The sequence below is a fragment of the Protopterus annectens genome, chromosome 5.part0 (assembly GCF_019279795.1).
Source record: "Protopterus annectens isolate FY-2018-M chromosome 5.part0, PAN1.0, whole genome shotgun sequence".
NCBI classification, from domain to species: Eukaryota; Metazoa; Chordata; order Ceratodontiformes; family Protopteridae; genus Protopterus; species Protopterus annectens.
Genome location: NC_056735.1, coordinates 128,121,837 through 128,147,436, shown reverse-complemented (window position 1 = coordinate 128,147,436; position 25,600 = coordinate 128,121,837). Strand labels below are relative to the sequence as shown.

Sequence of the window (25,600 nt, the reverse complement as noted above, 5' to 3'; positions counted from 1 at the left end):
TACGCCCCAATATATGCCACTTTGCTTTAAACAGACAACTATGCAGGGCAGCAGATATCCCACCAATTTATAATATCACAAACTGTTTCTGCATGCCTTTGCATAGATCAGAATGAACAATTGTGCATATTTAGCAGTTCTACTAATTAAACTAAATACAAATGATGTAAATAGTGGCTAATTCCAGCAGCTTGCCACCACAGAAGGGGCTCTGCATGGACTAGCAACTAGGATGGGAAGTAAAGTAAAAAATGGTGTGAGGTAGGGGATTCCTTCTGTTTACAGGAGAAGCTATAGTAACAGTAAATTGATTGGAGGATGCTAGCTTCACGTGGCTTCACTCAGCCACCCCAAGATCGCAGAGCTTGCAGAGACAATCAGTAAAGTTTAACCAGAGAAAGCAGGAAAAAACTGGCCAAAGTGGGGTAAGGTCTGTAAGACTGCTTCACTTTACCTACTCTATAGAGCTTAAAATAGGTATTGCCGGGGTGGGCTTAATCCAGTTTTCCTAGTGCTGCGAGCTCCCGAGCGGACTGTATCCTTACTAGATACATTTAAAATGTAACATTGTAACAGATAATGACCTTGTTGCTGTCTTTAGAAATTTTTTTTTAGAATATGCTGACTGCAGGAGGTTATATTAAGTTTACAGCAGTCCTTTTGGTCCCAATCCATTCATGGGGGCGGGTTCAGTGAGGACAGTAGTTTAGTTGTACAAACCTTGTTGCTGTCTTTAGAAAAGTTTTTTTAGACTATGCTGACTGCAGGAGATTATTAAGTTTATAGAAGACCTTTTGGTCCCGAGCCGTTCATGGGGGAAACTGAAAAAACTACTCCTGTACCAATACACTTGCCCAAAGTTTCCTGGAATTCATTAATTCTAATGCCCTGGACCAGATCATTCTTTCCCCCACTAGAAGTAGCAACATCCTTGACATGATTATTACTAACATGGGCGACCGTTGCTATACACCAGTAGTCAACTCCTCCCTGGTCAGATCCGACCACAAACTAATCACCTTGGAAATCCACATCCCTCCCACCCAACCCCCTGGAAAGGTAACCACCATGAAAAACTTCTCCAAAGATAACTTCGGGCACTTAAAAACAGAGGTGGCTAACTTTACAGCACCCATACAAATGGAGAATAGTTGCATGACCCCCGATTCATACACCAATGCACTGTACAAACACGTACACAAATTAATGGATCTCCCCATACACAATAGAACCAAGATGCTCTCCTCCAAAAAAGGAAGCCAATCTGGTGGTCCCTGCCATAAACAAACTCTACAACAGAAAGAGGAAACTGATGCAGAATAAGGTGAAGTCCCAAGAATGGAAAAACTCCCTTATCAGCCTCAACATAAAGTTGAGATACCTCATCAAATCCTCTAAAGCTAGCTAGGAAAATATAATTACAGCAGATAGCAAAGACAACCACAAGGCCTTCTATATTTATTTAAAGAATCTTTACACCAATACCCAGATTTGCTCAGTGGTACCTCCTATACTGAGCCAACAGATATTGCCAATATACTGGCTGATAGATTCAGTGCCAACTTTACCCCTTTCTCCCCCTCAAAGGACCAATCACAATACCAGTAGATTGCCAGGCACCCAGTATTACTGCTGCACAGGTTAAAACAGCAATGTCCAAGGCCAAGAATATAGCTTCTATAGGACCTGATAATATCCCTGGATGTGTTCTACATGAACTACAGAGTGAACTGGCACTTCACCTGTGTGCTCTATTCAATCACAGCCTCACCTCAGGCTTTTTCCCTACCGAATAGCACACTGCTATAGTCATCCCTCTCCACAAAGGAGGAGGGACTACAGACCCTGGGAACTATCGCCCCATTAGCCTTACAAGTCTGATATGCAAAGCTATGGAATGCATCATCATGGGCCTAATAAACAAGGATACAGGGAATCTCCAAATTCTGGATCCCACACAGTTTGGTTTTGTGAAGGGTAGATCATGCCTGCTCAACTTGGTCGACTTCTTTGAGTCAGTCACCAGAGCTGCGGATGAAGGCAAGGTGGTTCATACAGGCCTTTGATGCCATCCCCCTCTCAGGAATCATAGAAAAACTCACTAAGCTAGGCATCAACCCCTATATCACTTGGTGGGTTGCAAACTGGCTCACAGATAGAACCCACAGTGTGAAAGTAGTTGACTCCATGTCAGACTGCCAACCAGTCACGAGTAAAGTGCCATAGGAATCGGTCCTGGGTACTCCCTGTTTGGTATCTACTTCTCTGAAGTCCAGGCCAAAATGAAGGGACTCTGACTGGCAAAGTTCACAGACAATTGCAAGTTGGGAGCCATTATTAACTCCCCAAGTGATGCTGACATCCTACAGAAAGGCCTCGCTGAGACCAATGACTGGTGTCAGAACCATGGCCTTAAGCGCATTGTCAAAAAATGTGTCATCATCCCCTTTGGGAAAAATCCAGTTCCCATGAATTACCACATTGATGGTAGTCCACTGAACACAGAAGGCGTTATGAGATATTTGGGAACACAGGCTGACAGCAACCTCACTTTTGACCACCACATTGCCACTGTGGTCAGAAAGTCCTTCTATGTGGCACATCCCATTACTAATGGTTTTACATTCAGGAAGAAAGAGGTCATTGTCTCCCTTTACTCTTTCTTCATTAGGCCAATCATTGAGTACAATGGCCCATTTGGCATGCACCTCACTAGACACCTGCAACAACTGGAGAGGCCACAAAAGTAACTTACAAAGAGGATCCTAGGCCTTAAACGCTTGTCCTATATGGACAGACTCAAAAAACTCCCACTATTCTCTGTCTCATATCTCCTACTTAGATGCAATCTCTGTTTGACTTACAAAGCCATGTCTGACCCAGCTCTGTTAGAAATGCTGCATCTAAAGAAATCCCAATCCCTCCACACCATACACTCCAGAGACCTCAACCTCATTACCACAATCAACAGAACGTGCTGGAGGGACAGGTTCATAACCCAGAAACTGCCCATGCTATGGAATTAGACTTCCCATACATGTCAAACAGAACACCTCACTGGCCTCTTCAAGAGAAATCTTGATGAGTGGATGGGAAATAGAAAATTCACCCTGTGGATCACTCCAGTGGCTCTAGTCGACAGAGGCACTGGGAACTAAGGTTGGGTGGCACAATGCCAGGGAAATCCTATGGGCTAGGCTTGTAAAGGCTCCAGGGCTATTAGCCTAGTACACACCTATGAACCTATGACAGATAGATAGATAGATAAATAGATAGGTAGGTAGTACAAGTTACTTCTTTTGGGAATACACTGACTTATACAATTTACAGAGCAGGGCAATTTACAGAGCAGGGCATTTGAGATAAGCTGTGTTAAAGAAGATGTTACAGATATACATATGACAGTGACTTGACATTGTCATAAAACATCCGGCAGAATGTTTACATGATCCTAAAGAGAGTACAGTCAGGAAATGATTTACTTAAAAGTGACCTAACACTAGAAGTTATGTAAGATGTCATCACTAGTGTTTAACAATAGAGCAATTTCTCAAGGAACATGATAAGACCACCTTTGATCTGTTTTGGATGCAAAAGTAAATTTACTTGTAGTTTTAATAATGACATATTTTAAGCATAACATCATTCAGAGTGTAAAAATGCAATTCAGCATTCAGATATTACTCTGAATATAAACACCACACTTGTACCTTAATGTGTTAAAATATGTTAAAACATGTCCAGCTTAAAAGAAGTGAATATGACGAGCACACCCTTAGATACAGTGAACATTAAGTAGCACATTTTACACTATTTTTGTTAACAATATATCCTGCTTAGAAAGAATGCATGAACATTGCTGACTCTGAAACAAGCGAGGTCAAGACTGCAGGCAGTGGCAAGCAGGAAAGAAGTTTTTTTGATAGAGAGGCTCTACTGCCACAGTAATTAATATAGCTTCTTCTGACAAAGGAAGTATCGCACAGTCATGGAAATTACATTAAATTAAGAGCTAAATGGTTTGGTCTGCTTCAAGTTAGGTGATTCTGCAAATCAAGTTCCTAATACCTTATTATGCTATTTTGATACAGAGAGTGACACGTTTCCCTAAATGAACTACAATGTTTCATTTTCCTGTGGTATGAAATAGAGGATTGCCGTATGCAGGAATGTGTTTTTAGGAATTTGCCTTGTATAATTACTTAGTATTTGGGGAATAGAATTCATTATTAGTGTTTGCTTCTGGGAAAGTTAGTTCCAAGAAGTATGTTTATCAACACAGGTTTCTGCTTTGTAAGCAGTTGCCTTAAGAAAGCACTGTGGATAGAAAATAAAAGCAAAAATATTTATTCTTCATCTTTTCTTGATGTTCTATGCGATATAATCTTCTGTACTGCATGACAAATAGTCATTGCTAATTGTATTTTATTTTAACCACAAATGACTGCATGAAAGCAAACATGTTGATGGTATCCATTTGAAATTCTCAGACTTGTTAGTCTGTTAGAATATTGAGGCTGAATAATTGAAAATATGGTCTTAAATATTCTACGTCCAAGACTGCCGTCCCTTTTCTCTGAGGTATTGCAATCTTGAATTTGATATAAGTGTGGGGCTTACCTGTCACAAAATGAGATGCAGGGGAGTTTACGTATAAAACAAGTTTAAAGTAAAAAAAAATAAAAAAAAAAACAAAGAAAAAACAAACAAAAAAAAGCATGTTCACCATTCACTGTTGTGTGCATTTCAAAGCTCACTATTTAGTATTTGGGGAATAGAATTCATTATTAGTGTTTGCTTCTGGGAAAGTTAGTTCCAAGAAGTATGTTTATCAACACAGGTTTCTGCTTTGTAAGCAGTTGCCTTAAGAAAGCACTGTGGATAGAAAATAAAAGCAAAAATATTTATTCTTCATCTTTTCTTGATGTTCTATGCGATATAATCTTCTGTACTGCATGACAAATAGTCATTGCTAATTGTATTTTATTTTAACCACAAATGACTGCATGAAAGCAAACATGTTGATGGTATCCATTTGAAATTCTCAGACTTGTTAGTCTGTTAGAATATTGAGGCTGAATAATTGAAAATATGGTCTTAAATATTCTACGTCCAAGACTGCCGTCCCTTTTCTCTGAGGTATTGCAATCTTGAATTTGATATAAGTGTGGGGCTTACCTGTCACAAAATGAGATGCAGGGGAGTTTACGTATAAAACAAGTTTAAAGTAAAAAAAATAAAAAAAAAAACAAAGAAAAAACAAACAAAAAAAAGCATGTTCACCATTCACTGTTGTGTGCATTTCAAAGCTCACTATTTTCAATGGTTCATTCAGGAGCTCATTGAGAAGATTTTGTTTTGTGGCCAAGCATTATCTTTCCTGCCGTGCTTTATAATGACGTATCCCCATTTGCAGGGTCTACTTTCCATTTGCTTAGAATGACACTAAGAAATATGACTGCCTTTTTAAGGACTGATATAGTTCCATGCCCCTTGAAGGTAGTTATTTCACCTTCACTTTCTCATTCAACCAGATTATCCCGTTACGTGTCCTTCCGGTCTTAGCTGTTAGAATTAATTTATTTCTTTGCAGTAAGACTGCAGCTCAACCCTCTTTCAGTTTAAGGCCGACTAGGAGGGAAAGTTGGCACGACTAGAATCACCATGTGTGTAAGTCTCTTCAGCCAAAAATATTACTTCAGTCTAAACTGTCATGTGATATGAGAGCCACAGAGACAAAATGCTAAAGTATCATAAAATGTCTTGCAAATGCAATGTGATGAGCACGAGTTAACTAAAAAGTACTGAACTGATAAACTGAAATTAAAACAGTAACATCATATTTTAGTTATATGTGTTAAGATAGGAATTATTTATTATAGAAATATTTCTTTTTATACATCTTGTAAATAGTTTTGCTATACTCCTGATTATTGACACTGTATAACATTGTATTGCTACTTAATGCTTGTAATAATCCTGTAACATTGCTGTTTAATGCTAATTTATAACGAAAATTGTATAATATGTTGTCGCTTTTCTTCACGGGCCTCTGCTGAAAAAGGGCTCTTCAGCTCAGTCGGACAATCCCAGTCAACAAATATAAAATGTAAAATAAGATAGGAATTATTTTGGCAGGGAGAAAAATACACTCTGGGATGAGAACAATTATGATTAAAGTATGGTTGTTCTTTAAAGGAGAGGCCTTTGCACAAGATTACACCAAAATGCTAATTTATCTAATATGCATGCATTCTAGCAGAATTTAGAATTCCACTACGACATTCTTCAAATGTGATAGCAGTGCAAATCTAGAAATGGGATTGAAGACACTGTTTCTTTCTTTTTCTTTTCAATGTAGTACTTGTTAACTGCTTTGGAGCATAATTCTACCAACAGGAGCATAGGCAGAAAGATTGTTCTGTATTGCATTTAATTTCAGAAGTATTTTATACTGATTTTTTATGTATGTTTACTTTTGATATTATTCACTGATTGCACACGTTGTATGATATGGCCTTATCTAGATGAATCCTATGGTGCCTGACTCCCTGTATGCCATTTGTACTTTCACCTTTACCATGGTAAAGGATGTCTTTAAGCAGGGAGATGCTTTTCCAGCCTATGTCACAGATTTGCAGCAAATTAATTAATATACCATTATTAAATCAACATTAATTTCCAAAAACATGTATCTGGAGCATTTCTCCCCGGGCCTCCACTGAAAACAGGCTCTGTGGAACCTAGTCGGACTTTCCCGGTCAACAAATGATAAATAAAATAAAAATAAATAAAATAATTATATGCACAGTATGCAAAAACAAAGGTCTGTCTTTTTGTTATTGTCTTGATGTTCCTGGAGTAGATACAAAGTCTAGCAGGAAACAAAAGTACTTAAGTTAACTTGAAATTATTTTTACAGTGGATCAACAGTGTCATGAAAATGAGAGTGAAACTGATATGGACCTGTGCTGGTCCTTGGCGGATTCAAAACTCATGTTATATCACATAAACAGATAAGCTATGATAAGTTACGGGAAGTCTCTGACTAATGAATGAAGGAATGATTAAAACTATCCCCTCAGTGCTGGGGCTTAACACTGGCCATATAGACATGAAAAATAGCTACTTAATAACTAATCAAATGAATAAATCCCAGTGACATGGGATATTTATGATGGAAGACAGTTTCTTCACAGAAGATACATGTGTTTCCTAAACTGCAATGTGAACATAACCCCTAAAATGGGTAAAGATAACAGAGACTAAGAAGTGAAGGAGAACAAGACTGTCATATAACTCAGGGGGTGGAGCTGAATTTAAAATCTTCTGTGGATCAGACTATAGCAATGAAAATGCAGGCAGTATCTTACATGAATATGAAAGCTGCTTAGTAAAAAAAAAAAAAAAAAAAAATGTAAAGTTTTGTTTCAGTTTTTTGGCCAACTGCTAGAATGTAACATGGTCAGCACAGCTATATAGTTTCTCGATCAAAAGAAGGTCAACACTGATGTTATGTGTACATATCACACTGCCACCATATATGTCATTTAATCATTTTTTGCACACCCTTTCATCTATTTTTAGTATTTGTCTTATTTAGTTGCATTCTTTCCAGATGTGTATTCTTTTGCTTGTTGTAATTAACTTCTCAATAATTGCTTAATCTTTAGCATTGCCTACAAACTTAATAATGTCTACTCAGTTTTCTGGTATCTTTGGTCCTCAGTAGCATCACATTTCTTCTTAAGCATTCCCAGTGTTAACTCCAAAGTGGATCTGAATGATTTATCTAACTTAATGTCTAGAACTCAATGCCTAATTGTACTTGTTAATGACCTATACTCTTAAAATTTGAAACCATTTATTCCATGTGTGCAGCTTTTATCCATTAAGAAATGTTAAATCAATGGCATCCCACTAGTTTATAGAGTTAATCTGTGTTTAGCTCATAATGGTTTTGATTTTTATTGCTCTGCTTGGTGTGCATTATATATTTACAGCCATGTCAGTTATTTATCTTTATTTTTATAATAAGAAGGTATGCATTCAAATAGTTTATAATTGTGTCTCTTTGCTCTCATATAAGTAGCTAGGTGACTGTTTCAAAGAACTATCTTTTTTATTGGACATTAGACTGACCAGTTTAACATGCCATAGGTATTTGGGACACTGAACTCTACCATAGCAGATAAGGAACAGAATTATTCTGAGTCTAGGACATGATGTCTGCTTGAGGCAGTGATGACGTTCTCTAAGATATTTGACATTATGGCTTGACAGAATTTGATAAATTTGATTTATCTTCATTTTTACTTTTATGGAAGGGATGAGGAAGGTCAGAATGAACATCTCTGTGATGAAGTTTACTGAATACCCTATCATACTAACTTTTCTTGCTATAGGAAGCTGTTAGTTAATCTGCTATAAATTTACAATCCCATTTTCAAAACATTGAGTCTTCTTCTTTCAGATGCATGTATAAGCCATTTTGAGTAGCTTTGTAACTTTCAAATAATGTGCTATGGCTAGCTGCTCTCCCTGGGATGGATCCTGTCAACATACAGATCAGCATCTTGTGGATAGTGACTGGGAAGATAAAATCACAGATACAAGCAAGATAAATAATGGTTCTTGCAGGATAGCTGAGCTCACTTTACAAAATAAAAGAGGAGCCTAATTATAAAAAAGGATCTCAGAGTATAAACCATGTATCGTTTATGTTAACAGGAGTCAGTTGTACTGATGTTTGCCACCTTGTGAGGATGCCTTTGTATAACAAAGCATTGATGGAGCCCCTTCTAGCAAGCAATGGTGAAGGCAGAAGTCATTACTGGAAGGCATACCAGCAGTACACACTGTGTAGACACTTAAAGCCAATTTAAACATCAGTAATTTACCTACTCATATGTTGTAAACTGTCACCCATACATGGAGACATGAAGGATAATGAGATTCTGTGTAGAACACGGCACTGCCAGGAAGTGAACCAGAGAAATGAAGTAAATAATGAAGTACAGATTGAGATTCTGTGTAGAACACGGCACTGCCAGGAAGTGAACCAGAGAAATGAAGTCAATAATGAAGTACAGATTGAGATTCTGTGTAGAACACGGCACTGCCAGGAAGTGAACCAGAGAAATGAAGTAAATAATGAAGTACAGATTGAGATTCTGTGTAGAACACGGCACTGCCAGGAAGTGAACCAGAGAAATGAAGTAAATAATGAAGTACAGACTGAGATTCTGTGTAGAACACAGCACTGCCAGGAAGTGAACCAGAGAAATGAAGTAAATAATGAAGTACAGATTGAGATTCTGTGTAGAACACGGCACTGCCAGGAAGTGAACCAGAGAAATGAAGTAAATAATGAAGTACAGATTGAGATTCTGTGTAGAACACGGCACTGCCAGGAAGTGAACCAGAGAAATGAAGTAAATAATGAAGTACAGATTGAGATTCTGTGTAGAACACGGCACTGCAGGAAATGAACCAGAGAAATGAAGTAAATAATGAAGTAGAGATTGAGATTCTGTGTAGAACACGGCACTGCAGGAAATGAACCAGAGAAATGAAGTACAGATAAGCAGCAATATTAACTTCAGCACTGATGCAAATACCAAGAGGGAGAAGTATTTTTCTTGGATTTAACTTGGACATTTTAAGTTGGATAAGATATATGGGTCTGGTTTAGATCAATGAATTTGCCTTCCAATGTAACTCAAAATTGTGAGATGACGTCAACAAAAATCCATTTCTACAAAGCCTTGGATCACCTACACTGTTTTATAGGTTAAAGAACCACTTGCTCACCAGGGTCAACTTTGCCCTTTTCCTTAGTGTAGTGTGATCTTGGAGTTGGTACATTTAGTTAGTGGTGTGTGGGGGTAAAGCCTCCCACTTGCATGGGTTTAAATTCATTCATGCAATTGTTATCTCCTGGTTCCTTACCCTGTAACACTGTGTTTGTTGTTCTTAAGTAGCACATATATCTATATTTATATATATATATATATATATATATATATATATATATATATTTTTTTTTTTTTTTAATTTTATTTTACATTTGTTGACCGGGCTAGTCCAACTGGATATATGTCCATTTTCAGTAGAGGCCCGGGGGAGAAAAGCTCCAATGGTTATTACAAGTTTAAACAGCAATAGGCAATACAATACAATAGGCAAAACAGAGTTAGTTAATATATGTAATATACAAATATGATAGGAGCAAAAACAAAAGAGAAATAATAAAATGTCTTAAAAAATGAAATAAAATAAAAAGTTTTTTTTTTTTTTTTTTTTTTTTTTACATTGGTCATACAGTATATATGAGAAAACATTTATCTACATAGATGTTATGTAAAGGGATAGCTATCAAGGATATAGGACGAAGAGAATGAAAGTAATTATGGTAGAAGAAAAGAGAGACAGGAAGAAGGAAAGTTCTATATACACACATATATATATATATATATATATATATATATATATATATTTATATATATAGAGAGTGAGAGACCGAGAGAGAGTAACCTAGCATGGGAACTGCAAGGACACAATGACAACTATTTAATGTCATAAACTGATTTGGCAGGAAAAGACTAAAGATTGCACGACAATTAAATAGTTTCCCTTCCAATGCTTGAGGCAGAATTGCTTTTCTCACTCTCTGTCTCTCTCTTGGCATGAACATTTGAGATCAATGTCCATTTTGCCTGTTGTGGTTTTGTTTGATATTCATTGGAAATATATAAATGTGGATCACATTTTTTGTTAATCACCCTCAGTACTGCAGCATCCCAGAGAAGGACTGTTTTTTTTGTATGATCATGTTCTCTTGCCCCATAGGTGCACAGGTTCCTAATGAGTTAATAATCCCCAGTGAAGCATACCATCAAGTTCAGCCACCTCACCAGGTAAAGGTGAGAGACTAACATTGCCTCTCAGTAAGAAGATGTTTCCCATATATCTCTCTCTGGTGTTAATGTGAAATACTATCCCTGTATTTACCTAAAAGGTGTTAAGGAAAATGATCCAGATAAAAGCACATGGAAAAAAATTACAATGCATGTTTAATAAGAAAATATAAACACATCTAGGAAACTAACTATGCAGTCAAAATGCTTAAATAAAATTGTCCATTGCAGAACTTTCATTTGGCCTTTGAAAAGTAATTCAATAATTATTGCTTTGCAGAATTACTAAAGCATTTCCTTTATTTCTGCCTTTCTAACAAAAAAATTAATTTTCACTGAACTTGAGGTGCTTTTTTTTCTAATCATTTGCTGGATTTGTAGTTCTGGCCTTGCACCTGCCCATGATCTAGCTGATGTGACATGAAACTACCCAAGGATGTGACAAATAGTGGCAAACAATCTAAGAATAACTTCTGAATCAGGTTACCAGGTGTTTAGGAATTTATCTGCTACGGACAAGGTGTTTTAAAAACATTATGCATCTGTGTATTACTCAGCAAAAAGCTAACTATCCAAGGACAAAACTCAGAGCAGCCGCAGTTGCTGCAGGCTAGCCAGAGTACAGATGTTGACTTTTTCTGCGAGGTGACACATCCATGATCAAGAAAATAACATGTGCCTCAGGTGACACTGAGTGCTATTAAATATGAAAAGAAATGTATGTAACTCTGTACCTCTGCATGTAATTCATTCCCAGAATGCACTGCAGGCAGATAGCAATGAGGATATGGGGGTGATGCATTAAGTAGGGTCACTTTGTGAGTGAGCTTCTTTGCAATCAAATTGCATGCATTTCATAACACAGAGAAACTTGAAGTGAGAAATTATATTTTAGTGATAATGTTTTATTTATAAGGAGAAAAAAATAATGGAAGTGTTTGAATGAAGTAAACAGTTCCTTACATCCAGTCAGAGCTATAAGTTGGATAGGATGAAGGGTGTAGCCACCCTGGATGTATGTTGTAAGGGGTCTGATTAGAAAATGCTGATTGATCTATAGTGTAATTGACACCAGGGATTATGTCACAGTCTATATGGCCACAGCAATGCAGTCTGTATGTCCTGCATAGCAAGTCTGCATGCGTTCAGAGAGATGGGGTGACTCAGAAGTTACAGGGCTCCCAGCTCTGCTGTCTCCATAAGTTGTGTGAATGTAGTATTGAAAAAAAAACAGGAGGTCAAAGCAGAAGTAGTTGTAGAACACAGTGTATAGCAGCCTTTGTCCAATATATTTGTAGAGTGCACATGGTGCATTGTGACAGCTTTTAATTTATGCTGAGGCTAGGCTTAAAAAAGTCCTTGTGGTCATTAGCCTAGTAATCACCTATAAACCTATGACAGCAGTCTTTTCCTTCATCATAAATCCCGCACTTGGCACTATGGGAGTGTACCATAATAAAGTGCATCACAGGGCAACATAGTTGGTTATGTGTCAGGATGGTTCTTGTGAACCAAATCAGTATAGGAGCAGAGCTTCTGGGTGTTATCTGCAGGAGATGGTTCTACACCGTGCATTTTATCTTTGCTTAGTTCATATGCAAGAATGGCCGATGAAATTCAGAAAGTAGGTGTCCTGCATATTACTCATTATGCATTCTTGCAAATCCTTCTTAGATAATTAGTCAGTAAATACTATGCATCAGGCTTATTAGCATTATTTATTCATTTATTTATTTTACATTTGTTAACCGGGATTGTCCAACTGAGCTGAAGAGCCCTTTTTCAGCGGAGGCCCGGGGAGAAAAGCTCCAACATATAGAATTTTCATTATAAATTAGCATTAAACAGCAATGTTACAGGATTATTACAAGGCATTAAGCAATACAATGTTATACGGTGTCAATAATCAGGAGTATAGCATAACCATTTCAAGATGTATAAAAAGAAATATGTCATTAAGATGTGTATAGTTTTTGGGGTAAGTGGTTACAAAAACCCAGTTTTATCATAATGTAGTTGCATGAAGGCAAGACAATTACAACAGAATGTTTCTCTGAGGCAATTTGCTTAATAGATTTTAGAAGACAGTAGAAAGAGTAGTCAAGGAAGATTAGAGAGAGCTAGAGAGAAGCGTGAGTTAAGGGCAGAAAGCAGGTTAAGGTATGAGAAGTAGGGGATGTTAAGGAGGTAGAGTGCAGTGGCAGGATCAGTGACTTTTAAAGTGCTCTTTGGTAGCTGTTTTACATTGTTTAGGATGTGTAAGGGTCCTGATTTCTAGTGGGAGCCTATCCCAGGCAATAGTGGGGTGATAGCTGTACATGTTGCGTCCAAATTTAGACTTGGGTTTGTAGATTTGTAGTGAGTCTTGGTTAGAGCTTTGGAGAGGTCTGGAGGAAGAATAATGGGAGATGAGAGGGGATAGTGCTGGGCAGTAGGAAGGCTGGTATAGGATATAATGGATGATCTGGAGCTGAGAGAGAAGAAGCTGGTGGGGTAATTCAAGCCAGTTTTGGTGTTTTAGAGAGAGAGAGACAGTGATGGGATTTGTAGGGTTGTTGGGTAGCAATTCTAGCTACCTTGTTGTAGGTAGATTTGAGTTTGGTCAGGAGTGCTGAGTTAAGATTTGTGAGAATTTGAGAACTGTACATTAGACTGGGTAGAAGGTAAGTAAGAGAGAGAGTAATCTTGGCTCCAGAGGTAAGGAATTTCTTGTTACGGCAAAGGAGCTCTAGTTTTGAATGAGTCTTTTTGATACAGTTATTAACATGCAAGTCAAATTTAAGCTGATCATCAATGGTTATGCCTAAGAGCTTAGTACTGGATTCTAACTGAATGGGAGTGTTATTAAGGGACTATATAGAAAAGGAGGGTTTAATATTGTTGCACTTTTTAGGTAGGAAGAGTAACAGCTTTGTTTTTCTTTAGGATTAAGGATGAGCTGGTTGTTGGAGAGCCATGTTTCAACTAAGTTAAAAGATGCCTGAGTAGCTGAGAAGAGCTTAGTGGAAGAGTTGGCTGTGGTGATGACTGTAGAGTCATCTGCATATTGCACTAAAGATGACTGAGGACAGGAGGTATAGAGCTGATTAGTGAAGATACTTAAAAGTAAAGGCCCTAGGATCTACCCTTAAGGTACACCCATTTTGACAGGGAGAGGAGGGAAGAGTGCAGAGTGCCATCTCATTGATTGAGATCTATCAGTGAGGTAGCTGGAGAACCATGCAACAGTATCAGAGGAGAAGTTGAGGTTATGCAGTTTGTGCAGTGGAAGAGAGTGTGAGACAGTGTTGAAAGATTTTGAGAGGTCCAAGAATAGGCAATAAATAAGTTTATGGTCATCCATGGCTATAGAGACAGTGTTAAGGAAAGATAATAGAGCTGTAGTGGTGCTATGTTTGGGTCTGAAGCCATGTTGAATGGGTGTAAGCAGATTTTCCTGTATTAGATACTGTATAAGTTGTCTATGAATACATTTTTCTAGCACTTTAGAGAGAGGGGAGAGGATAGCCATAGGTCTAAAATTGGAGATATCAGAGGAGTTACCTCCTTTGTGTATAGGTAGAGTGTAGCATTGTTTCCAGATGGAAGGGACTTTAGATTCAGAGATAGAGGGATAAATTAGGATAGATACAGGGAGAGCAAGAGAGTCAGCTGCTAGTAGAAGAAAAGTGGAAGGAATATTGTCAGCTGATGCTGAGCATGGTTTTAATTTAGAGAGTAAAGTTTTTATATAGGTAGTAGGTACAGGTTTGAGGGAGAAGGTATTTGAGGAGACAGTATTAGGAGTTGGTTCAGAAAAGTTGGAGATGTTAGTAGTAGAAGAGTTTGGGTTCGGGTTCAGTAGCTTAAATATTGAATTGATAAAATAGGTATTGAAGATAGTGGCAGTTTGTTCAGATGTCTTGTCTGGGAATGGATTGGGGGAGCTAAGATTACAGGGATGTAATACTTGGTTAATAGAGTTCCAGAATTTTTTAGGATTAGATTTTAGGGCTGTGGCAGGTTTGTTATAGCAGTCTTTTTTATCTTTGTTTATGTGTTGTCTGATTTCTTTATATTTTTGTAAGTCTGTAGAGAGCTTAGTTTGTGACCATTTTTCCACAGTTTGTCTGTAGTTATCATAAGGGTACGAGTGGCTTTTGAAAGCCACAGAGATATGGTGAACTTAATTCGGACTTTGCAACGGGGAGCAAGTGAGTCTAAGATGCTAAGGAAGGTGGAGTTGAAAGCTAGGACTGCTTCTTCTAGTGGGAGTTGGGTAAGGAATTTCCAGTTTACTTTAGAGAGGAGGGCATTGAAGGTTTCTGGATGGATGTTAGAGAGTTTACGACAAGTGATAAATTTAGGAGGTTTTGAGAAGTGAAGAGTGAACCTGAGCACTTTTATAGGGGAGTGATCGCTCATGGTGTTTGGTAGGGTATCAGGGTTATGATATTTGAAAGGATTAGATACAAAAACCCAATCAATAAGAGTACTAGATGTGTGAATATTGTTTGTATGGGTAGGATGGGAGACTAGTTTATTGGCCATTTGGGCAGTTTTCCATCTCTTTCAACTTGCTGACTTGAAGGCCTGTGTTTGTGCTTGTTCCCTACCTTTTCTGTGACTAGTCTAGTCCGGGTACAGATATGCTGTATCCAGGACTCTTTGTAAGCTTCTGAGCCCCCCAAGCCTTTCTGTGTTGGAGGGAAACCTTCTAGCTTATCAGTGGGAGTGGTAAGCATTAGGTAGCCTATCTAACACAAGAGGAGTGGTTCCTGGCCCAGAAATTGTAGCTACTGGCCAATTGGGTAGTTTTTACCATCTCTTTCAACTTTCTGGTTTAAAAGCCGCACTTGCACTTGTTTCCCACCTTTCCTGTTACTAGCCTAGTCCAGATACAGAGCTGCTGTATCCAGGACTGTTAGTAAGCTTCTGAGCCCCGCAAGCCTTTCTGTGTTGGAGGGAAGCCTTCTAGCTTATCAGTGGGAGTGGTAAGCACTAGGTAGCCTATCTACCACAAGAGGAGTGGTTCTGGCCCAGAAATTGTAAATTTTTGGCCGTTTGGGCAGTTTTTTTTTTCCATCTCTCTCAACTTTCTGGTTTTAAAGCCCGTGTTTGTGCTTGATCCCCACCTTTCTTGTAAAAAGTCTAGTCCAGGTACAGAGTTGCTGTATCCAGGACTGTTTGTAAGCTTCTGAGCCCCCCCAAGCCCTTCTGTTGGAGTGCAGCCTTCTAGCTTATCAGTGGGAGTGATAAGTACTAGGTAGCCTGTCTACCACAAGAGGAGTGGTTCTTGGCCTAGGAATTGTAGTTTATTTACCATTCGGGAAGTTGTCCATCTCTTTCAACTTTCTGGTTTAAAAGACCACATCTGCGCTTGTTTCCCATCTTTCCTGTAACTAACCTACTGGAAAGCAATAAAAACCTTAAACTGATATAAGCCTTCTAGCTTAAAAGAGAGACTTTGGAGTGATTGAGTATCAGTTTTCTGTATTTTCTTGCTGTACTTAACTGTTTTCCACCTAAATGCTGATTTTCCAGCACTTATTGTGATTTAAAAGCTTGTTTTTTTCACATATTGTACTTATTTGACTGCCTGCACTTTTAAAAAGTTGTTTTTGTTTAAATAAATTGTTTAACTGTTGTAGGCTACACATTAAAGTGCGATAGCCTTTTCTGATCACTTGTAGTCATTTAAAACTGTTTTAAGTGTACTTTTTACAGGTTTTGCCTTATCTTTTCAAAAAAAAAAAAATAAATTTTTTGTTTCCTGCCTTTCTAAGCTAGTATAGTCCAGTTTTCAGGCTAGTGCTGAATTCAGGGCTGTGTTACAAGTTTCTGAGTTGCGCATACCTTACTTGGATAAAGGGAAGTTTCTCTGTTCACCTGTGAGATAGGGGAAATTTGAGCAGCCATCTGTCCCTGGAGGAGTGGTTCCAACCCAGAAGTTAGTAGTTTAAAAAACGCATTGCATGGCTTTCTGCGCCGGGCAGCACCGGTTAGCTAGGGTTAAATTATTCCTGGCTCCACTAAGTCTCCTTCAGTTTTTCACTTGAAACTAGTCTAACCCTCAATCTAAGCACTCAAAAAGCATCCTACACTCCAGCACTTGCTCAGACCTAATAGCAAGCACAAATATACCCCGACACTTGACTGCCCAGCAGGCAAGGCTCTTTATCCACCCCTCACCAACGAAGCGACTAAGCAGCTCACCCTACTATTCAGGCATGACCAAAGGGCAACTTCAGGTGTACTCTCCAGTCCAGCTGGTGAATCTGGGTATCCTGAGGCAATGTTACAACTGCCTCATGTACACAGACATCTCTCCTCCTACCACAAAACACTAACATATGTGAGAGATGCAATTATACAGCCAAACTGGAAGCTAAGGTTTCTCCACCCAAGACTGGAACAGACAGTCATGAGGAGAAGGTTAACACTTGTACCACACCTCCAGTCTCACATAGACCTACTAAACCAGCACTGGCAAAAGATACACATAAATACACAAAATCATACTCGGAGGCTGTAAATAAAAACCTGCAAAAGCATCAGAGATCTCCAAAGCAGACACCCACAAAACCTGCACCTCCCGTCACAAACCAGACAACACATAAAACACAAAATCAATGTACCGCACAATCACAGCCCTTAAGGCAAAATAACATACCTAACACACTAGTAATAGGTGACTCAATAGTCAGGCACACTGACGCCCCACTCACTAGACTGGACAAGGAGAAGGTTACTGTTAGCTGCCTGTCGGGAGCCAGAATCCGCCACATAACACAGGCAATCAGGTCACTCCAGAACAAGTACAAATATGACTCTGTCATTGTTCATGTTGGTGTGAATGACCTGAGCCATACCTCACTGGACTACATGAAAAGAGACATGGAAGAGCTCTCTGATCATGTAGCCCAGGTGGGTATGACCCTGACCCTGAGAAGCATCCTGCCCTCACCAAAAATGATACCTCAATATGAAGAAAAAATGACCAATTTCAACAATTGGCTAAGCTTTTGGTGTCATTCAAAGGGAATCCAGTGCCTGTCAGCCTGGGATGACATGCTCAACGAGCCAGTTGCTTCACAAGAGACGGCTTGCACCTGTCACCCCTTGGCTTTTGAATACTGGCCAAGGCTCTTGCTGCCCTCATAGTGCCTTTTTTAGGCAAGGCTCAAAATTCAAACCCACCTCCGTAAACAGCACAAGTAAAAAACTGAAGGTTATGCTACTCAACGCCAGGAGTTTAAATCTCAAAATGCATGCGCTCGAAGCACTCCTAAGTATGGAGAATGTCGACATCTGTGCAGTAACTGAAACCTGGTTCAAGGCTCCAGAGAGCACTCCAGCACTACTGGGCTATAACTCATACCACACATTTCGGCCACAGAACACGGACCAAAACAAAAAATGAGGGGGTGTATCCATATTCATCAAGGATACCCACACCTCCAAGTTAGTGGCACAGCATGATACCTCTGAAATCATCCATGTGCAACTAACATCAGGTAAATCTGCAGTGCAAATTGTGGCCTGCTACAGATCACCCTCCATGACCAAGGACCACCACTCCACCTTTCTGGAGACACTGGAAAACATGAAGGTCCTACCGAACACCCTGATCTTGGGAGATTTCAATTACCTTACCATTAACTGGGAAAAATACTTGAGCACAAACTCACAGGCTCAGTGCTTCCTGGAATTTATCAACTCAAATGCCTTGGATCAGCTAGTAAACTCCCCTACCAGAGACCACAGCATATTGGACCTGGTCATCACCAACATGGGCGACAGGTGCTCTGTACTGGAGGTCAACCCGTCACTGGTTAGATCAGACCATAAACTAATCACCCTGGATGTCCACACCCCACCACCACCCCCAACCAAGGAAACCACAGTGAAAAACTTTTCTAAAGCCAACTTCACCTTACTTAAGTCAGAGGTGGTAAGTTTCACAGCTCCCACTCTAACGGATAACACTGCCAAAGATGCAGAACCCTTTACAGTTGCACTCTATGAGCACCTACAAGGATGCATGGATCATGCCATCCCTAGCAAAACCAAGACTCACTCCACTAAGAGAAGGAAACCAGTCTGGTGGACCCCTGCCATAAACAGGTTATACAACAAAAGGAGCAAACCAGTTCAGAAAACAAAGCAAATCCCAAGAAGGAAAGACATCCCTGATCGGTATCAGTAAGAAATTAAGGTCCCTTATAAAATCATCCAAGGCTAACTTCGAAAGTAAAATAGCCAAAGACTCGAAAGATAACCAAAAAGCCTTCTTTGGCTATGTCAAAAATCTAAGTGGCAACTCACAGATATGCTCTGAGATAGTGCAAAATAGCCCAAAATATACTGAACCTACTGATATTGCCAATATACTGGCAGATAGATTCAGTGCAATCTTCACCTCCCTCTCACCTTCAAAAGGGCCCACAACAATACTGGAAAAGCATAGTGTCCCAGAAATCACAGAAGCACAGGTGAAAACAGCCCTTTCAAAAGCCAAAAACACAGCATCAATGGGGCCAGATTGTGTCCCAGGCTGCGTCTTGCACGAACTACAGAACAAACTAACCCCCCGCCTAAACACGCTGTTCAACCTCAGCCTCTCCACAGGCTACATGCCCATAGAATGGCACACAGCAATGGTTACTCCGCTCCAAAAAGGAGGAGCCACAACTGACCCTGGTAACTATCGCCCCATAAGCCTGACTAGCCTGGTCTGCAAGGCTATGGAGTGCATCATCATTAACAAAGACATTGGGAACCTCCAAACACTTGACCTGACCCAGTTCGGCTTTGTTAAGGGTAAATCATGCCTACTAAACCTGGTTGACTTCTTCGAGACAGTTACCAAGGCCATAGATGAGGGAAAGGTGGTTCACACAGCCTACCTTGATCTCGCCAAGGTGTTCAACACCATTCCTCACTCGGGTATTATAGAAAAACTCACCAGACTGAACATAAACCCCTGCGTAATAAGATGGGTTGCCAACTGGCTTACAGACAGAACTCACATGGTAAGAATAGAGGGCTCCAGGTCTGACTCTAAACCAGTCACAAGTGGTGTCCCGCAAGGCTCAGTTCTGGGACCCCTACTGTTCGGCATATATTTCTCAGAAGTACAGGCAAACACAGGAGGACTATGGCTAACCAAGTTCACCGATGACTGCAAACTGGGAGCCATAATTGACTCTCCGGCTGACACGGACATCCTCCAAAAAGGCCTTACTGAGACAGACACCTGGTGTCAAAGTCATGGCTTCAAGCTAAATGCCAAAAAAGGCATAGTCATCCCATTTGGGAAAAATAAAACACCCACAAAATTACCACACAGGTGGCAGCCCCCTTAATACAGAAGAGGTAATGAGAGATCTGGGGACACAGGTAGATAGTAATCTCTCCTTTGACAATCATATTGCCAAAGTAGTTAGGAAATCCTTCTATGTGGCCCATCTAATCACTAAGGGGATTGCATCTAGAAATAGAGGTTATAGTGCCCCTCTACTCGTCACTCATCAGACCCATCATAAAGTACAATGCCCAATTTGGGATGTACCTCACAAGACACTTCCAGCAGCTTGAAAGACCACAAAAGTACCTCACTAAGAGGATTACTGGTCTCAAACATATATCCTATGCAGCCCGACTGAAAATACTCCGGCTGTACTCAGTGGCATATCACTTACACAGAGGTAATCTCTGCCTGACTTGCAAAGCCATGTAAAAAATCCAAGTCACTGCGAGCCACGCGCTTTAGTGAGCTAAACCTCGCCACAACAATAAATAGAACATGCTGGAGGGATAGATTCCTGTCACAGAGACTCCCCATGCTTTGGAACAAAATTCCTAACTACATTAGGGAGAGCCTCTCACTAACACTCTTCAAGAGAAGCCTTGATGAGTGGATGGGTAACAGAAAGTACACCCCTGGGATCACTTCATTGGCTCTTCTTGACAGAGACTCAGTTAATTAATCAATGGTACGGCGAAAGCTGACACACTCTGGCTAGGCTTATAAATGCCCTCGGGCAGATAGCCTAGTACCTACCTATGAACCTGTGAAACTATGAACCTAAAAAGCCATATCAATTAATATGAGTATTAAAGTTTGGATTACTGAGAGTTAGCCAATTAATGTTGACATCCCCAAGGAGGATAATTTCATTGGGGATATGTTGATAAAAATATGAAAGAATATTGTCAAGCAGAGGAATATTGTCTCGTGGAGGAATATAGATAGCTTCTACTGTCATAGTGGTGTGATCATTTATTTTAAGGTTAGCTGCAAGTAGTTCAGCAGGAAAAAAGGATTGGATAGGTTTCATAATACTTGTAATGGTGAGGTGGTTGGAGTAGAGGATGGCAATGCTACCCCCTTTTTTGTTCTGGCGATCTATGTGGAGTATATTTTAACCAGGGGGAGGGGGGAGAATGTCTTCATCAGAGGTTTGGGGTTTTAGCCAAGTCTCTGTTAGGGTGATGACATCAGGGGTGTTGAAGGCAATCCAGGCATGGATTTCACTAACTTTGTTTAGAAAACTACGGGCATTCATAGAGCAAAAGGAGAGGATGAGTTTATTAAGTTGGGAGAGGTAGAGTTATGCATGGTGAGGTGATGGATGGGCCCAGGATTTGGATGTATGTCTCCTGATAGAAGTAGGGCTACAGGACATTGATAAAGTTTGAAATTAAATGAGTAGTAAGTCAAGTACTTAGTCTTGCTTTTAGATGCTATAGAGTGAGGGGCGGAAGTTTGATTTTAGGTAAAGGGATATTCATGGAAAAGATAGAAGAGGAGATTGTAATACAGTACTGCAGGGATGAGAAACAGTTAATATGGGGATTAGTGGGATCTCTATGGACAGGTGGTAATGGATTATTACAAGATGTAAGATAGTGGAGGAGATTGTAATAGAGTACTGCAGAGATGAGAAGCTTTTAGTATAAAGATTAGTGGGATCTCTATGGACAGGTGGTAATGGAGTAGTACAAGATGTAAGATAGTGGAGGAGATTGTAATAGAGTACTGCAGAGATGAGAAACAGTTAGTATGGGGAATAGTGGGATCTCTATGGACAGGTGGTAATGGATTATTACAAGATGTAAGATAGAGGAGGAGGTTGTAATCGAGTTCTGCAGAGATGAGAAGCCATTTGTATGCGGAATAGTGGGGTTTCTATAGAGAGGGGATAATGGGGTAGTGCAAGCTCTAAGATAGAGGAGGAGATTGTAACAGAGTACTGCAGAGATGAGAAGCAGTTAGTATGGGAATTATTGGGGGCTCTGTGGACAGGGGGTAATGGATTATTACAAGATGTAAGATAGAGGAGGAGATTTTAATCGAGTACTGCAGAGATGAGAAGCAGTTAAGCATGGGGAATAGTGGGATCTCTACGGAGAGGTGGTAATGGAGTAGTACAAGATGTAAGATAGAGGAGGAGGTTGTAATAGAGTACTGCAGAGATGAGATGCAGTTAGTATGGGGATTAGTGGGATCTCTGTGGTATGGACAGATGGTAATGGAGTAGTACAAGATGTAAGATAGAGGAGGAGATTGTAATAGAGTACTGCAGAGATGAGACGCAGTTAGTATGGGGATTAGTGGGATCTCTATGGACCGGTGGTAATGGAGTAGTACAATATGTAAGATAGAGGAGGAGATTGTAATAGAGTACTGCAGAGATGAGAAGCAGTTAGTATGTGGATTAGTGGGGTCTCTATGGACAGGAGGTAATGGAGTAGTACAAGATGTAAGATAGAGGAGGAGATTGTAATAGAGTACTGCAGAGATGAGAAGCAGTTAGTATGTGGATTAGTGGGGTCTCTATGGACAGGGGTTAATGGAGTAGTACAATATGTAAGATAGAGGAGGAGATTGTAATAGAGTACTGCAGAGATGAGAAGCAGTTAGTATGTGGATTAGTGGGGTCTCTATGGACAGGTGGTAATGGAGTAGTACAAGATGTAAGATAGAGGTGGAGATTGTAATAGAGTACTGCAGAGATGAGAAGCAGTTAGTATGGGGATTAGTGGGATTTCTGAGGACAGGTGGTAATGGAGTAGTACAAGATGTAAGATAGTGGAGGAGTTTTAATAGAGTACTGCAGAGATGGGACGCAGTTAGTATGGGGAGTAGTGGGATCTATATGCACAGGTGGTAATGGATTATTACAAGAAGTAAGATAGAGGAGGAGATTTTAATAGAGTACTGTTAGTATGAGGATTAGTGGGATCTCTATGCACAGGTGGTAATGGAGAAGTACAAGATGTAAGATAGTGGAGGAGATTGTAATAGAGTACTGTTAGTATGGGAATTAGTGGGATCTCTATGGACAGGTGGTAATGGATTATTACAAGATGTAAGATAGAGGAAAATATTGTAATAGAGTACTGCAGTGATGAGAAGCCGTTAGTATAGGGATTAGTGGGGTCTCTAAGGACAGGAGGTAATGGAGTAGTACAAGATGTAAGATTGAGGAGGAGATTGTAATAGAGTACTGCAGAGATGAGACGCAGTTAGTATGGGGATTAGTGGGATCTCTATGGACAGGTGGTAATGGAGTAGTACAAGATGTAAGATAAGGGAGGAGATTGTAATAGAGTACTGCAGAGATGAGAAGCAGTTAGTATGGGGATTAGTGGGACTTCTGAGGACAGGTGGTAATGGAGTAGTACAAGATGTAAGATAGTGGAGGAGATTTTAATAGAGTACTGTTAGTATGAGGATTAGTGGGATCTCTATGCACAGGTGGTAATGGATTATTACAAGAAGTAAGATAGAGGAGGAGACTGTAATAGAGTACTCCAGAGATGGGACACAGTTAGTATGGGGATTAGTGGGATCTCTATGGACAGGTGGTAATGGAGTAGTACAAGATGTAAGATAAGGGAGGAGATTGTAATAGAGTACTGCAGTGATGAGAAGCCATTAGTATGGAGATTAGTGGGGTCTCTATGGACAGGTTGTAATGGAGTAGTACAAGATGTAAGATAGAGGAGGAGATTGTAATAGAGTACTGCAGAGATGAGACGGAGTTAGTATGGGGATTAGTGGGATCTCTATGGACAGGTGGTAACAGAGTAGTACAAGATGTAAGATAAGGGAGGAGATTGTAATAGAGTACTGCAGTGATGAGAAGCCATTAGTATGGAGATTGGTGGGGTCTCTATGGACAGGTGGTAATGGAGTTGTACAAGATGTAAGATAGAGGAGGAGATTGTAATAGAGTACTGCAGAGATGAGACGGAGTTAGTATGGGGATTAGTGGGATCTCTATGGACAGGTGGTAACAGAATAGTACAAGATGTAAGATAAGGGAGGAGATTGTAATAGAGTACTGCAGTGATGAGAAGCCATTAGTATGGAGATTAGTGGGGTCTCTATGGACAGGTGGTAATGGAGTAGTACAAGATGTAAGATAGAGGAGGAGAATGTAATAGAGTACTGCAGAGATGAGAAACAGTTAGTATGGGGATTAGTGGGATCGCTATGGACAGCTGGTAATAGAGTAGTACAAGATGTAAGATAGAGGAGGAGATTGTAATAGAGTACTGCAGAGATGAGAAGCAGTTAGTATGTAGATTAGTGGGATGTCTATGGACAGGTGGTAATGGAGTAGTACAAGATGTAAGATAAGAGAGGAGATTGTAATACAGTACTGCAGAGATGAGAAGCAGTTAGTATGGGGATTTGTGGGGTCTCTATGGACAGGTGGTAATGAAGTAGTACAAGATGTAAGATAAGGGAGGAGATTGTAATAGAGTACTGCAGTGATGAGAAGCCATTAGTATGGAGATTAGTGGGGTCTCTATGGACAGGTGGTAATGGAGTAGTACAAGATGTAAGATAGAGGAGGAGATTGTAATAGAGTACTGCAGAGATGAGACTGAGTTAGTATGGGGATTAGTGGGATCTCTATGGACAGGTGGTAACGGAGTAGTACAAGATGTAAGATAAGGGAGGAGATTGTAATAGAGTACTGCAGTGATGAGAAGCCATTAGTATGGAGATTAGTGGGGTCCCTATGGACAGGTGGTAATGGAGTAGTACAAGATGTAAGATAGAGGAGGAGATTGTAATAGAGTACTGCAGAGATGAGAAGCAGTTAGTATGTGGATTAGTGGGATCTCTATGGACAGGTGGTAATGGAGTAGTACAAGATGTAAGATAAGGGAGGAGACTGTAATACAGTACTGCAGAGATGAGAAGCAGTTAGTATGGGGATTAGTGGGTCTCTATGGACAGGTGGTAATGGAGTAGTACAAGATGTAAGATAAAGGAAGAGATTGTAATAGAGTACTGCAGTGATGAGAAGCCATTAGTATGGAGATTAGTGGGGTCTCTATGGACAGGAGGTAATGGAGTAGTACAAGATGTAAGATAGAGGAGGAGATTGTAGTAGAGTACTGCAGAGATGAGACGGAGTTAGTATGGGGATTAGTGGGATCTCTATGGACAGGTGGTAACGTAGTAGTACAAGATGTAAGATAAGGGAGGAGATTGTTATAGAGTACTGCAGTGATGAGAAGCAGTGAGTATTGGGATTAGTGGGATCTCTATGGACAGGTGGTAATGGAGTAGTACAAGATGTAAGATAGAGGAGGAGATTGTAATAGAGTACTGCAGAGATGAGAAGCAGTTAGTATGTGGATTAGTGGGATCTCTATGGACAGGTGGTAATGGA

At 39.9% G+C, this 25,600-nt stretch overlaps 1 protein-coding gene across 1 annotated transcript in view; it reads left to right on the top strand.

Moving 5' to 3' along the window:
- Positions 1-7,012, top strand: part of LOC122802129 (gamma-aminobutyric acid receptor subunit gamma-3-like) — a 672,869-nt gene extending 665,857 nt beyond the window's left edge. Inside the window, exon 4 of the mRNA XM_044071811.1 lies at positions 6,923-7,012. Within this exon, the coding sequence (XP_043927746.1) occupies positions 6,923-7,012 (90 nt within the window). The remainder of the gene's footprint in view (positions 1-6,922) is intronic.
- The last annotated feature ends 18,588 nt before the right edge of the window (positions 7,013-25,600 follow it).